At 42.6% G+C, this 15,875-nt stretch overlaps 1 protein-coding gene across 7 annotated transcripts in view; it reads left to right on the top strand.

Annotated features, from left to right (window-relative positions):
* The window catches only part of DISC1 (DISC1 scaffold protein), a 369,386-nt gene that overhangs the window by 288,608 nt on the left and 64,903 nt on the right, over positions 1-15,875 (top strand). For all 7 annotated transcript variants that reach the window (XR_006289703.1, XR_006289704.1, XM_043543293.1 and 4 more), the window contains one exon: positions 15,117-15,177. Coding sequence is in view for 5 of the 7 variants with exons in the window: in XM_043543293.1 (XP_043399228.1) it covers positions 15,117-15,177 (61 nt within the window). In the remaining 2 variants the exon portion in view is untranslated. The remainder of the gene's footprint in view (positions 1-15,116; positions 15,178-15,875) is intronic.

Below are 15,875 nucleotides of genomic sequence, written 5' to 3' on the forward strand. Positions count from 1 at the left end.
TCCCAAAGGAAGTTTCCTCTTCACATCAAACAGCCAGTTTATTTGCCTGTTTTGTACCCAGAACCACATACGAGCAGGGAGGAAGCGTGTTTGCATACCTTAGACGTCAGAAGAGCCTTGGCATTTTACATAGAACCACACACTTCTGTAAATCTTCCCAGCTGTTTATAGCAGTGGCTGACAGAGTAAAAAGGTCAATCAGTGTCCACTCAGAGAATTTCTTCCTGGATTGCATCCTGCATATGCATGTGCTATGATTTGGCTAATGTTGGTCCACCCAACAGTCACAGTTCATTCAGTGAGTTCACAGTCGGCCTTGGAAGCCTTTTCGGCATAAGTTCCAAACACAGACATTTGTAGAGTGGTAACCTGGTCCTCCATATGTTTTTGCCTCCCACTATGCGGTGGCTTGACTCCAAAGATAACGCTAGAGGAGGTCAACTTGTTCTCCAAACGTTATTGAAATAAACCCCGATCCTGCCTCCTGTTCTATGGCCTGTGAGTCACCAAGAGTGGAATGCACATGTGCAATCACTCAAAGAAGAAAAAAGGCTACTAACCTGTTCTGTAACCATTGTTCTTCAAGATTTGTTTCACGTGTCCATTCCATGACTCGCCCTCCTACACCTCTACATTGGAGTTATGGCAAGAAGAAACTGAGGGGAGGGCCAGGGCAGCTCTTCCTTTTATACCTGCGCGCAGTGATGCGCAGCAGCAGGGGGTGTTTGAGCCACGCAACGGGTATCACTGAGGGGAAAAGTTGCATACACTGGGCACACAGATACCAAGAGGGGAGTGAACATGTGCAATACATCTTGAAGAACAACAGTTACAGAACAGGTTGGTACCTGTTTTTTTCACTCAGTTGTATGAGATTTAATGGCCCCATATTCCCCCTTCTCTACACTTTTGTTTGGTACTATGTGCTGATTGCCTGCTATTTTCTCCCCAGAAGTGGCTGCATTTCCATGTCTCTAGTCTGAGGACCACTTTTGGATCCTTTGGAAAGAATACCACTGTGAAATTGTAAATCATTGTTGTTCGCAGTTATGTGTAAGTGTTGGAATTTATTGCCTTTTATTGGTTTCAGAGTAACAGCCGTGTTAGTCCGTATTTGCAAAAAGAAAAGGAGTACTTGTGGCACCTTAGAGATTAACCAATTTATTTGAGCATAAGCTTTCGTGAGCTACAGCTCACTTCATCGGATGCATACTGTGGAAAGTACAGAAGACGTTTTTATACACACAAACCATGAAAAAATGGGTGATTATCACTACAAAAGGTTTTCTCTCCCCCCCCCACCCCACTCTCCTGCTGGTAATAGCTTATGTAAAGTGATCACTCTCCTTACAATGTGTATGATAATCAAGGTGGGCCATTTCCAGCACAAATCCAGGTTATCTTCCCCCCCCGACCCCCAACAAACACTCTCCTGTTGGTAATAGCTTATCTAAAGTGATCACTCTCCTTACAATATGTATGATAATCAAGGTGGGCCACTTCCAGCACAAATCCAGGTTTTCTCCCCACCCCCCCAAACACACACACAAACCCACTCTCCTGTTGGTAATAGCTTATCTAAAGTGATGACTCTCCTTACAATGTGTATGATAATCAAGGTGGGCCATTTCCAGCACAAAACCAGGGTTTAACAAGAACGTCTGGGGGGGTGGGAGGGGGTGGAAAAAACAAGGGGAAATAGGTTACCTTGCATAATGACTTAGCCACTCCCAGTCTCTATTCAAGCCTAAGTTAATTGTATCCAATTTGCAAATGAATTCCAATTCAGCAGTCTCTCGCTGGAGTCTGGATTTGAAGTTTTTCTGTTGTAATATTGCAACTTTCATGTCTGTAATCGCGTGACCAGAGAGATTGAAGTGTTCCCCGACTGGTTTATGAATGTTATAATTCTTGACATCTGATTTGTGTCCATTTATTCTTTTATGTAGAGACTGTCCAGTGTGACCAATGTACATGGCAGAGGGGCATTGCTGGCACATGATGGCGTATATCACATTGGTAGACGTGCAGGTGAACGAGTCTCTGATAGTGTGGCTGATGTTATTAGGCCCTGTGATGGTGTCCCCTGAATAGATATGTGGGCACAGTTGGCAACGGGCTTTGTTGCAAGGATAGGTTCCTGGGTTAGTGGTTCTGTTGTGTGGTATGTGGTTGCTGGTGAGTATTTGCTTCATGTTGGGGGGCTGTCTGTAGGCAAGGACTGGCCTGTCTCCCAAGATTTGTGAGAGTGTTGGGTCGTCCTTCAGGATAGTTTGTAGATCCTTGATAATGCGTTGGAGGGGTTTTAGTTGGGGGCTGAAGGTGACGGCTAGTGGCGTTCTGTTATTTTCTTTGTTAGGCCTGTCCTGTAGTAGGTGACTTCTGGGAACTCTTCTGGCTCTATCAATCTGTTTCTTCACTTCTGCAGGTGGGTATTGTAGTTGTAAGAATGCTTGATAGAGATCTTGTAGGTGTTTGTCTCTGTCTGAGGGGTTGGAGCAAATGCGGTTGTATCTCAGAGCTTGGCTGTAGACAATAAACAGGAGAGTGGGTTTGTGTGTGTGTTGGGGGGGTGTGGGCAGAAAACCTGGATTTGTGCTAGAAATGGCCCACCTTGATTATCATACACATTGTAAGGAGAGTGATCACTTTAGATAAGCTATTACCAACAGGAGAGTGTTTGTTGTGGGGGGGAGATAACCTGGATTTGTGCTGGAAATGGCCCACCTTGATTATCATACACATTGTAAGGAGAGTGATCACTTTACATAAGCTATTACCAGCAGGAAAGTGGGGCGGGGGGAGAGAAAACCTTTTGTAGTGATAATCACCCATTTTTTTATGTTTTGTGTGTATAAAAAAAGTCTTCTGTACTTTCCACAGTATGCATCCGATGAAGTGAGCTGTAGCTCACGAAAGCTTATGCTCAAATAAATTGGTTAGTCTCTAAGGTGCCACAAGTACTCCTTTTCTTTTTGCCTTTGATTGATATTTCAAGGTTGTTATGTCTGCAATGTTGAATGTTCTTTTCCTCATAGCTACGTGACAATATTTTACTTTCATATTACTTCTAACCTTCTTTGAGGGCAAGCCTACACTACAAATTTAAGTGGATTTAAGTTACATCGACGTACAGCAATCACAGTAATTAAATTGATTTTTCATATCCACACTACTCTCCTTCTGTCGGCGGTGCACATCCTCACCAGGAGTGCTTCCATCGATTTTTCTGACAGTGGGGTCATTGTGGGGCCATCCCCATTGTTGGAGCCCCTGATCTTATTCCTGGGAGGTGGGGCTCCAGGCTGTCAGCTGCCAGGGCTGACAGCCAGAAAGTCAACACAGTGTCTACATTGACCTAAGTGCTACGCCTTTTGTGGAGGTGCAATTATTAGGATGGTGTAGTGAGCTATTTACATCGTCAGGAGCAACATTACAGAGTTAGGTCGATGTAAGCTGCCTTATGTCCACCTAAATCTGTAGTGCAGAACAGGCCTAAGTGATTCTGTTCCTCTTTCCTTGCTTTAAACTAACCTGAAGGACCAGTGTCTTAGCCACCATGTATTGCACTGAAATGAAGACGTGCTTGTCATTTTCCTTTGTCACTTGCCACAGTGACATCGTTCTTTGTTACATTTTGGTCTTCACCACTTTCCAGAGCTCTTACCCTTGTGCAGGGCCATCCCTAGACATTGGTGCCCTCGCGGGGGGTGGGGGGGGCTGCGTCCAAGGTCTGTGGGGGGTAGGAGCTAGGCTTCGGGGATGGGGGGAAGCCACCCCCCCAGCACAAGTCTGCAGAGCGGGCTGGGGCCAGGTCACTCCACTTCCCACCATACCGTGAGTGCAAGGTGCACCCGACCCCTGCTGCAGTCCCTCAGGACATAGCTCAGGGGAAGGGGTGGAGTGGGGGCAGAGCAGGGGTGGGGACTTTGGGGAAGGGGTGGAGTGGGGGCAGGGGTGGGGCAGACCAGGGGTGGGAAGAGGCAGGGCAGGGGCAGAGCAGAGGCAGGGGCTATGGGGAAGGGATGGAAGCAGGGCAGGAGTGGGGGCAGCTTTCTTGTCCAGCTCAGCTGGCCGGGGGATCAGGCATGCGGCTGCATAGGGCACCAGGAAATTTGGGACAATTTGGTGCCCAAAATTTCCTGGTGCCATATGGAGCTGCATAGTTTGTGTCAGGTGTGGCAAAATGCCTCGTTCGCCTCAGTAGGCTCAGTCCTTTTTAGCCTTAGAGACTCAGGTATGGGGCAAGGCGAATCCTTATAGGTGGCACAGGATCCTGCTACTCGTCTCCTCAGTCAGTGCCTTGTGCTTGTTTTCCTTCCCTTCTGGGGAGCGAGTGCAGCCTCCTTACTGGGAAGGTCTGGTGTCTTGCTACAAACAGCCTAACGGCAGCTTCCCTGCTCCTCTCACTCCCTCACTCTCCCCCTCCTACCACCCAGGGAAGGGTTTAAAAAGGTCCCAAGTAGTTGGAGTCAGCTGAACCTAATTGGTTCCCTAGCAACCCCTTTTCCAGCTGAACCTTATTGCCCCATGGTTCTCTCCCCTCAGTGGATAGGGAGGGGCCTTTTAATCCCCTGGGAATAATTACTGCCCCCCTTTTGTAGCTATTTGTCCTGGGCTTACCACAAAGGGTAAGGATGGCCCTGGTCTTGTGCTTGTATTCTCCCATGTCTCTTTCAGTAGCCAGAATCCATGGCTGTTGTGAACCAATTCCACTCATATCTTCTTGGCTGTGTGCCTACGGAGTGTTTCTGTTCCATAAATGAGTCTGTAATGTACAGAGATCTGCAGGAGCAGGCTTGGGGGACAGGGGGAGACCACCTCCCAGCACAAGCTGGCAGAGTCTGTAATGTACAGAGACCTCCTGCACCAGTAATCACGTTTGGTATAGCACAAAATTACATTTTGTCCTTTTGGCTGAAGAGGAGCCTCTCTGTGTAGCTGGATTCTGCCCAGATTGTACAGCCAGACTTACCAGCACAACTGAGCAGCTGCACAACTAATAAGAGAAAAGAGACTTTCAGCAGCAGCATTATGGCTGGCATAAAATTCTGAGCCTTTTCTTGTTTGGGAGAATTTCTAGAGAGACTGTTTCTGATTGTGACTTGTATTTAAAAGCTGCCATGGGGCCATGCATTTTAAGTGGTGTGGTCTTCAATTTAGGGGCTAAAACTATATATATATATGTGTGTGTGTGTGTGCATATGTTTCTGGCTCAGTTGAAGAACCACAATCAGAACAGGCCACCATGTGTTTCAGTAACCTTTGGCAGACACATAGTATTATTTAGCTAGTATCTAATGTAATGATTCCTCAACCTTGGTCTTTTGACCACTAGCAATCCACAGAGAGCAGGTTGGTCATACGGTGCAGACTGTCATTGGTTTCCAGCTACTTAAAGAGGTGTCCAGGCTCTCCATTGCAAAGAACAGCTTGTAGCACTATAAAATCAGCTAGAAATGAGGAGCAGTCAACCTTGCTGGATCTACTGAGGAGCTGCTGTTATGTAAGAGGAGGAAAAGAAATTGGAGTCACAGGTGGGATGGGAGCTGCTAACTACTAATGGGAGAGAAATGTCCAGGGAACAGGGAATGAGTGTTTCCAGCAGAACAGGTGAAGAGGTGAAGATCATCAGAGGGCTGCAAAGAAAACCAGGTAACAGGGGAGAGAAGACAAGCGGGACCAAATGGCAGAGAAGCTTATGCAGGTTGAGCAAGGGGGGGGGGGAGAAAGGAACAGAATAGCCACGAGTGGGAGGGTAAAATGAAATGGAAAACAAAAGGAGATCATGATTAACATTTTCAACAAGGGCAAAGCACTTACCATGTTAAAGACAGTTACATCTATAAATGCTCTTCCAATATTATGGGTAGTCGATGGCTGTAGTTGCTGCAGAGAAGTTTTAGGACAGCAAAATGGATTGGGAATTTGAGAGGGGAGGTGGTTCACATGATCACAGATGAGAGGGTGGTTTTGAGACAATCACTCTATTAAGATGTGTTTACCCCATGAGAAAGTTTGAAAACCCCTGCCCTAGGAAAACTATTCAGAGCTTTTTTTTGGCATGTGTTCCTAGAGCAATACAGTATGGGGCTCTAATATGTCAGGATATTGAAGCTAAAGAATGTATAGAAAGGGTCTGGGTTTCATGAGATACTTTTTTCAGAGTAGCAGCCATGTTAGTCTGTATCCGCAAAAAGAAAAGGAGGACTTGTGGCACCTTAGAGACTAACAAATTTATTTGAGCATAAGCTTTTGTGAGCGACAGCTCATCAGAGACCTGTAGCTCACGAAAGCTTACGCTCAAATAAATTTGTTAGTCTCTAAGGTGCCACAAGTCCTCCTTTTATGAGATACTTTAACTCCTTAATTCTACTGATATCAGTTTTAAAAAGTTTTATAATAAAGGTAACTTTTCCAGAGGACAGTTGCTTTGCATTTCTAACAGAGATGGACCAGAGTCACATAGTTTTGATCCAGATTTGGAGTTCAATTTACATTTCTCCAAAGGCACTCCATTAGACTGCTGAGAGGGCACATTTCAGATCTGGGTCCAGATTCAAACTTCCTCCTGGTAGCTGGCCCCAAATGGAACAGCTCTAATTGCTGAGTGGTGTTAAAATATAAACAAACAAACATACAATAACCTGTGCTCATCAAGTCCACCTACCCTACATATGATTATCAGAGAGACAACTTGCCTAGTGGACAGGGCACTGGAACTGGGAGTTAGGAGATCTGCTGTGAGACTCTGGGCAAGTCACTTTACTTTTCTGTGTTTTTTTAACCCTCTCACCCTGTGTGTGTGTGTGTGTGTGATGTCTATTAAAATCATCAGCTTTTCAGGACAGCAACTGTCTCTTGTTATGTGTTTGTTCAATGCCTCACAGAGTGGAGCCCCCATTTTGTTTGGAGCCTTTAGTTACTATTGGAATGCAAATAATGTTTATAATGGCTTAGTTCAGAAGTCTTAAATTTATGTTAATACATAGTCAATAATGAAACTTAACTTTAACAACATTGACCTATTTTGTTTTTAAAAGTATATTATTTACTGAAATTATGTCGAGGGTAATTCCCCTCCCCCAAAAAATGGTATGTGAGGAGCTACCATATGTTTAGTTTGCTAGATTTACAAAACTCTAAATGAAGCTTAGAATCCATATGGAGCTATGGTAATTCCCTTCAATTTGAGCAATTTAATCATCACTGAACTTGAAAGGTCACTTGTCTCTTTAGATGAAAAGTACCATGTACAGTGCAGTAGGTTCAGCAGGCAATTTCTGGGAACATCTGTTTCAAGTGTCTCTTTTTATGTAAAATGTTTTATATCCCTACTTCCCACTCCTAAACCTTTTTTATGCCATATTCTGAACAGAACAAGATTTTTATTATCCTAGGCGGCGGGGCTGAGAACACCACCCGTTATTTAGGTTGCCCAACACATCCCATTGTAAGACCCTGGTTTCAGTTGCTCAGAACTTTGCCAGAATGTGGGCTGAAAATTTTCATGCCAAGTGTCTGCCTTAGTCTAAATTGTTTTGGAAAAATTCTGTCAAAACGGTTCCGCCATTTGTGAGAATATAGCTTGGGGGGAAAATAGATTGTTTTACCATGTTAAATGATTAAGGAGGCTTTTTAAAAAAAAAAAAAAAAAAAAAAAAGCTCTAGAAATGCCATGCTTTGGATCAGGGACTTGAAATTTGGCTGGGGGGTGACCTTTGTATTAGACCTTTATGCCTTTTGACATCCCAATGAAAATCCAGCAAAATTTTCATTTTGAAAAATCATAGTTCTCAGATGCTTAGTAGAGACTCTTAGATTTCAGCAGGAAAATGCCCTAGAAATTCCATCCACACTAGGCATGCTTCAGCTTGGGGCTGAGTGGGACTGTCACTCCAATTGCAACTCTGGGCTATTGTGGGCCATGCTGGATTAAGAGCAGCAAGACTATCCCTCCTATGCTGCTTATAACACCCTTGTTGGGTCCAGGCACCATGGAGGAGGAAACGGCCTGATTCAAATGCAGAGGGGACAAGACCCCAACCCATGGGGCAGGAAGGGTAGTTAAGGGAGTACACTGGGACAAGGAATCTGAGGGGTGGAAAGACTGGAACTGGAGGCTGGCAGGGGGGAGTGGGGATGGAAACTGGGACTGGGCATTGGGATAGCAGGGGAAAACTAGGACTAATTGGGTAAAGAGACTAGAACTGGGAGCTGGGGAGGGAAATGGTAGGGGGACTAGGAGCCAGTAGGTGGGGTAGGGGCTGGAAGAGGAGCTTGGCAGAGGGAGACTGGGACTGGCTGGACAAGGAGACTGGGACTGAGAACAAGTGGGGCAGGATATAGGTGTAGGGTAGACAAATCAGGTAAGGAACTTGGGGAAGGAAGAATTGAGACTAGCTGGATGAGGAGACTGGGGATGGCATGAGACACCTGAGGAATGGAGAGTGAGACTGGCTAGGTTAGGAGAATGGGACTGGGATGAGGAGCCACCGGTGCGAAAGAGACATGACCAGGACAAGAACAAGCTTGGGGGGAATGGGCAGAAGGGTCTGTACCCACTAATGCACACACCCTTCCAGAGTCTTCAGTGGAACTCAAGATTCCTGAGTCTCACAATTCCTCTGCTGACAAAGTGTATGTCCCATCCCTCTCTAGTGTTGGGCCACAAAGAGAATAATAACCTGCTAATGCTCTATCAGGTATCCCATTAGCTCAAATGGAAGAGGTCTGTGTCGTGGGTCAAAAGGTTCCAACCATGTTGATGATCCATGTGGGTGTCAATAGGATACCATACAATATAATTTTTGAGAAATTATACACCAATAACTATAGTAAAAGAATGTTAAGGTTGCAAGGTCAAGCACTCAAAAATTAGGAAATACAAGAATTAAGGTTTCCTTTGCAACCTTAATTTGTCATCCTTGTTTGTATGCATTATGACAGTCTTGAACCACATGATTGCATGCTGTTTTTTTCCCACAGAACCCCTGTCTCATTCAGTGGACAGGTTGGACCTGCTCTGGGGGTGAATCAGCATTTTGTAGTATAGAGGTCTCTGCAAACTTTTCACATCAAAACCAGGCAAACTTGCCTGGTTGTAGGTTTCAGTGGAAGCTCAAAACTTCAAACTTCACCAAAACTTGAAGATGGGCCAGCTTGGTGCCAGATAGGGAGCCTGGAGAGAGAGCAAGAGACTGACTTACCACCAAATGCTTAGAGAACACTTTTTACCCTTTTTTAGCCCAGAGGAACCCATGCCCCTCCTTCCAACTGAGCAGGCACAAGATCCCTTAGGTATCTTCTGAGAGGACCCCATTGGGGTACTGCCCTCCCCACACACACTGTGTTCAGAGGATGGTTAGATTTTACCTTCTGCCTTTCTGTATGTTCAGGGATGTCTCGCTCTCTTATACTGGGAGTGTTGATAGGCTTGCTGTGTTCAACCTAAATCCATAGGAAACATCTTAAGGAGGATGAGCTGCTTGTGCTCCTCTTCCCTGCCCCGCTTCCATTTAGCAGCAACGAAAGCAGGAAATGCTTCTCCAGTTCTGCAGCTTCCACTTTAACAGAGCTTCATAATGTTCTGTGTCTGAGATGTTGGAGAAGGCACTCAGTGAAATCTCTTACTATGGTGCATTCTGATATGTGACAAATTCAGAATATGGTAAAGGCTAACAGCCATAGTAACCACAACCCCAGAGAGGTATTTCCTGGTCCTGCTGCTGAATGGACAGGTGAGCTAGAGCGAAGTAAAAAATTCCACTTTCCTGAAGAAGTTTCCTGTGGATTTAGGGAGGAACAAGACAACCAGTAGTCCCTATAAATGTAATGGGGGAATGAGCTAGTTAACCAGTCCCGGAAAATCCATTCATTTCCTAGTAATGTGTTATTTTGACTTTTTAACATATTTCTGCACAGTTTTTAGAGGGGAAAGTTAAGGTTGGTTCTGAGGTGTAAAATGGTTAATTTGAGAGTACAGGAAAGATTATATGGTGGTGGAGATTTCTCAGTCTAGATCCCTTAACTATCATTTCCAAAAAAAGGAGGAGCCATACTCGTTCAAAGCTGTGGTCCATCTAAGGCAGTGTCCTATCCCCAACAGTGGCCAGTGCAAGATGCTTCAGAAGAAGAAAACCTGCACTATGAAATTTTGAAATGATCTGTCCCAAGTTGAAGTTTCTTTTTAAATCCCATCAAGTAAGATTGATTTATACCTTAAAACCTGAGGATTTAAAGCCCTTCCAAACATCTGTTTGTTTTCTTTTTAACTCTTATTATTGTTACTGGAAAATAACCTTTAAGCCTGGAAAAAAAGACAGCCTTTCTGGAATATTTTCTCTCTCCTGTATAATTCACCATTTTCCTTTCTTAATTCTTGCCTTTTCCATAGGGGGTTCGCCTTCTACTAATGCTTCCCATAGAAATGCACTGGTTAGACTCAGTGCTTCTTCCCACAGAGCATATTCTTTTGGATTTTCCCTCTTGTGTCCATGGGGTGAAAAATTCCTTGCTGCTTTGCAATCCAAAATCTTGCTACTGTTATTGTGGCTTTATAAATCAGCTTGACATATGGTTTGAGGAGTTGAAATGTAGTCTCTTGAAGTTTGACTGGCTTTTCAAGTTAACCTTCAAATACACTGAAGCTTTGCCACAGTTTTCAGAATATGACTTCACACATTTCATTCAGCAGACCTTCCACTATAATAGAGAAGATCAAATACTTTCAGCTAATCGTGTGCTGCTTCGTTTTTTAACAATTCCTTTTTACATTTTAAAAGCCAAATCCTGCTGTGCTTACTTAACACCTAATTCTGTTCTCTGTTTCATCCAGGTAGGTCCATTGAAATAAATGCATTTACTTCAGATTCGCCCCAGTATAACTGAGAACTGAATTTTACCCTCAGACCTTTGCCAAACAAAATTCTCAGTAAAGTCAGTGGGAGTTTTGCTCCAGTTGGCCCAAAAAACCATTGGGAACGAATGTAATGCTTATGAAAGGGAGAGACTAATTGTATGGGCTTGCACCACATAGTGCAGGCAAGGCTCTTTACATTCTGTCCTTACCTCCAAACCCCAGTACTATATCAATCCTAGATCTAGAATATGGATTATTCCTAACTGTGCCAAAATTAAGGTTTCCTTTATTTTACTGGCAGATGTTGTATGGTGGTTAGAAAGGAGAACGGCAGTATACTATTGAGAATCAGCTGTGCCTGACCCTGACTGTTTGTAAGACTGGACTCAGGCTATCAGGCCCCAGGAGGAAGAAGAAACTGTGATATAGTAATGACACAACAAAAATGAAAAGGAGTACTTGTGGCACCTTAGAGACTAACAAATTTATTAGAGCATAAGCTTTCGTGAGCTACAGCTCACTTCATCGGATGCATACAGTGGAAAATATAGTGGGGAGATTTTATATACACAGAGAATATGAAACAATGGGTGTTACCATACAGACTGTAACAAGAGTGATCAGGAAAAGTGAGCTATTACCAGCAGGAGAGTGGGGGGGACCTTTTGTAGTGATAATCAAGGTAAGCCATTTCCAGCACTTTACAAGAACAGTAGGAGGGGAAATAAACAAGGGGAACTAGTTTTACTTTGTGTAATGACACAAATCATGCTGAATCATTTTTCTCCAGATTAAGATTCTATGGGAAAATCCTGTTTCTGGTCTCAGCAAATATACTGAGGTCTATTCTTCTATGAAGATTTACACTATTTGTCCCCTTAATTGGCAATAACAGTGAAGCACATCAATCCCCGGAGCATTGGTTGAAAAATAGGCCCTGTTTGCTTTAATTTAAAAATAAACCATTTTACATGTTCATGCAGTACACGGTCTCATAAATTATTTTCTCTGCCATCATTAAGTACTTTCTGAACTACATTTAAGAGACTCATTCTTAGATTTTGGCTTGAGTATTCTTGCACTAAATGACATGTTTCAGAGTAACAGCCATGTTAGTCTCTATTTGCAAAAAGAAAAGGAGGACTTGTGACACCTTAGAGACTAACCAATTTATTTGAGCATGAGCTTTCATGAGCTACAGCCGATGAAGTGAGCTGTAGCTCACGAAAGCTCATGCTCAAATAAATTGGTTAGTCTCTAAGGTGCCACAAGTACTCCTTTTCTTTTTGCACTAAATGGTGATGACTGGTTTTTATTAAATTAAAACAAAATCTAGAAATCTGCTACTTGTCTTGTATTTCCAATGGATGGTCCAACAGTCTGAAATATTCATGTACTTGCCCTGGTGCTTTTTGAAATTCATTATCAGGAAAGTAGCACAAATAAAATTTTTAAGTAGGTTTTTTTTTTTAAAAAAAAACTCTCCAGGTCACAACTCTTTCAGTTACATGCACAAGAAAGCAAGGAGGCAACACTAGTCTGCTGTGAGAGGTGAGAGCCACAGAAAGTTTGCATTTTTCTTAATTTAGTTAAAACATTTGGCAGGAGTGTACGTGGTATAGTGATGTGAGGATATTTTCAAAGGAGTGTTAGCATTTAACTGGCCTACTTTGGACTAGTGGTGTTCTCTTGTATGTTACTTTTTGTCATTGAATAATGCTGATTTATTAAGCTGTGTGTTTCAAGGGCATTGTAAAATAACAGGTAGGGGCAGGCCTGAACTGTGAAAGCGAAAATTACTGTATCAGATCATGTCCAATTAAAATATGACAAGCACAGCAGGAGAAGTTGGAAGTAGGGTTTATCTTCAAAGTAAGAGAGGAAGTCACTATATTAGTTAGAAATAAAGTAAGTGTGAAACAGATTCTCCACCCTTTCTCATACTTCTCCAAAAATTAATATCTATTGACATTTATATCGGGGAATAAGTTGTATTATTTCATGTTCAAGGGTATGAAAGCAATGGTAACTGAACAAAGAGCATTGCAGCCATACACATTAAAGCTGTTCTTTCTCAAAGTACATGTCAAACCGTACGTCAAAACATTTGTAACTGACAGATAAAAATAGTTTGAAAAATGAGGTTTTCTTTTAGCTAAAACTGTGGTATGTGATTAAAGGAAGGCTTACAGTCTTCCAAAGTCTCTTGGGCTTCGCAGATAGACCTTTCAGGAAAAATAGGAATTAGAAGTATTTAAAAAACTAGATGCTTTTTACAAGCTTTATAATATAGTACAGTGTTGCCTATTCTAACAAGCTTTGATCTAAAATTCTCTTTGTTATGAGGTAGAGAAACTGTGCATTGGCCTCCATCACCATTGCAACCCTTTATATTATCTATTTGTATAACGTTCCCTCGCACTTTGCTGACAGAGATGCAGAACTGTAAATATAAACAGATGCAGTTTTTTACATGTAGCCTTTCTTGATCCTTCTGGATCATAGCGTGTTGTTGCGTTGTATAGCACCTCTTGAAGGGGAATTTGAATTGACAGTGCCACGGAGAGCAATGTGAGGCTTTGCAAGAGTATCATCTATAGAAACAATCATATCTGATTGGCTGAGCCAAGTGAGGCCTTTCACTCAACTTTATGGAATTTATCTGCTTGTCTGCCTGTTTGGTTGTAACTAGGGTGACCAGATGTCCCAATTTTATAGGGACAGTCCTGATTTTGGGGGGCTTTTTCTTCTATAGGCATCTATTACCCCCCGTCCCAATTTTTCACACTTGCTGTCTGGTCACCCCAGTTGTAACCTGATAACTTTTGAACACCACATCTAATCAATTCCCAAAATTCAGGGAATCTTCTAGGTATCAGTGGGCAGAACTGTATTGATTTTCGGGGAACTGGAAAACTGGAAGGAAAAAATGGGGTGGGGGTACAACACAGCTCCTGGTATCTGGTTACCACACCCATCATCTTTACGTATGTCTGTAATTGTCTGTAAATTACAGAACTTGTTTGATGGCAGCTGTTAACACCTTCCAGCCTAACAACACCCACCACCTTTCAGCTCTGTCCGTCCTTCCAATGGACTTAAAATGTTGCCTCCCTCCTCCCCCCCCCGCCCCCAGTGACTTCTCTCTGAGACAGAAAGAAAATAAATAAATTTAACAGGTTACAAATTGTTGGGAAAATGAAGGGATGCCAGGAGCCCATGGTGTGTGCAATGAGCTTGGCCTACAGAAGCAACAAAGTGTACAACCCTGTAGTGTATTTGGAGGAATAGTCTATCAAGAATTGATATAGTTTACATTATCAGTTTAAGAAGTTAAATATTCCCATCTGACCTAGAGACAGTAACTTTGCTTAGAGACAAAAATGAAGAACTGTCTTTGCCACAGTATGGAAATGTTGATCCACTGGATGCTTCTGTCCTTCAAGGAAGGATTTTATATCTCTTTCGCATCTTGTCCAGGTTGGGGGATATGAATATTCAAAAAAGGACATTTTTAGTGCAGTGCATAACATTCATTAAAATGAAGGCTAAAAATATTCCTTCCTTCATGTGCAGTAAGGACATGCAGCAAACTCTTCAGATTTGAAGTCACTAGGATATAGGTGGACATATGTATATCCTCACACACATTTAGTAATGTCCAGGTCCTAGTGTATACTGGAGCTTAGAACATTGTGTGGATCGGGAACAATTTAATTTCCATTAACATTGTTTGGTAGCTTGGGACAGCTTCAGTTTAGTTCCACATATTTCATTAAGTTTTAAAGAGATCTTGAGCATCGACTTGCACAGTAGCTGGGACCCGCGTCTGGCAGGAGTCTCCTGTGGTAATGGGAGGATCTAGCCCAATTGTTTTACGTGATGAGAAGAATCTACCTGTGCCCTCTTTCTGCTCTCCCCACCATCTGCATTACACAGCTGAGGTCAGAATTTACCAATACTAATAAATTAAACACATTAATTTAATATGTGCTTTAGACTTTAAGGTAGGGGTAAATATTCAGATTCTAATTTTAATATGAAAAAACTAGTAGAATTCACCTTCAAATTGATGCGTGTATAATATAGTGTGTAAGGGATGGGACGTAAAAGGTGTTAAAAAATCAAGAGACATTTTTCACTGGTAAATCTATGTATTTTACCTCTTCATCTTGATTCCTTAGTAAATAATAAGAGTAGACAAGTTAAAATTAAATAGCTACAGCACTCCCTAACTTTGACTTTTATTTTGCAGAGACAAATGTGAAGGAAAATGCTGTGAAATTCATGGAGATGCTGGAGGATAAGCTGCATAGGTAAGGATGGCGTGGTGGAAACCTTTAAAAAAATCTAAAATATTACTTTATAAATGTAAATGTTGCTTTAGAGTGTTGACAAACACTTTGGAATGTATTTTTTAAAAAAATAGCAAAAATCAGAGTTTAGAAAGGAATATTTCAAAGGGAATTTTTGTTATTAATCTTTCATCCCATCATTCTGAGAATTGTAACAAAATCTTATTTAAAAAAAAAATCTACAAAGACTTGGAAGTACCATAAGTTTCTACATTATGGGCCAGATTCATGGCCCTGCTGCAGCTGCTTTGCACTAGTCTGCCAGTGTAAAGCGGCCATATAGAGCCGCATATGCAGTTAGTTGATTCCCCTGGTGTAAGGGTATTCTTCAGGGGCATAGACAGGTCATCTACCACGTCAGCCTACCTCTGACATAGTGGGTGTGACGAGACAGAAGGGGGCATGGTCAGGATATCACTGCATCGCCTCAGCGCAAGCTATTAGAATGACCACAGGCAGTTCTATTTTATGTTGTAGCCCATCCCAGTATCTAGCAGTCCTGGGTTTTGGGGAGTACAGCATTGATTTAAAACCACGTGGCCCCCCAGCAGTTGTACACAAAAGCACAGATTGGCTGGGCCAGATGATTTCTCCCATCAACTCTGTGCTCTTATGTATTAAGCAATGATCTACTTAATTTTGAATAGTTCTGAAAAATA

Source organism: Chelonia mydas, chromosome 3 (genome assembly GCF_015237465.2).
Source record: "Chelonia mydas isolate rCheMyd1 chromosome 3, rCheMyd1.pri.v2, whole genome shotgun sequence".
Lineage (NCBI taxonomy): Eukaryota > Metazoa > Chordata > Testudines > Cheloniidae > Chelonia > Chelonia mydas.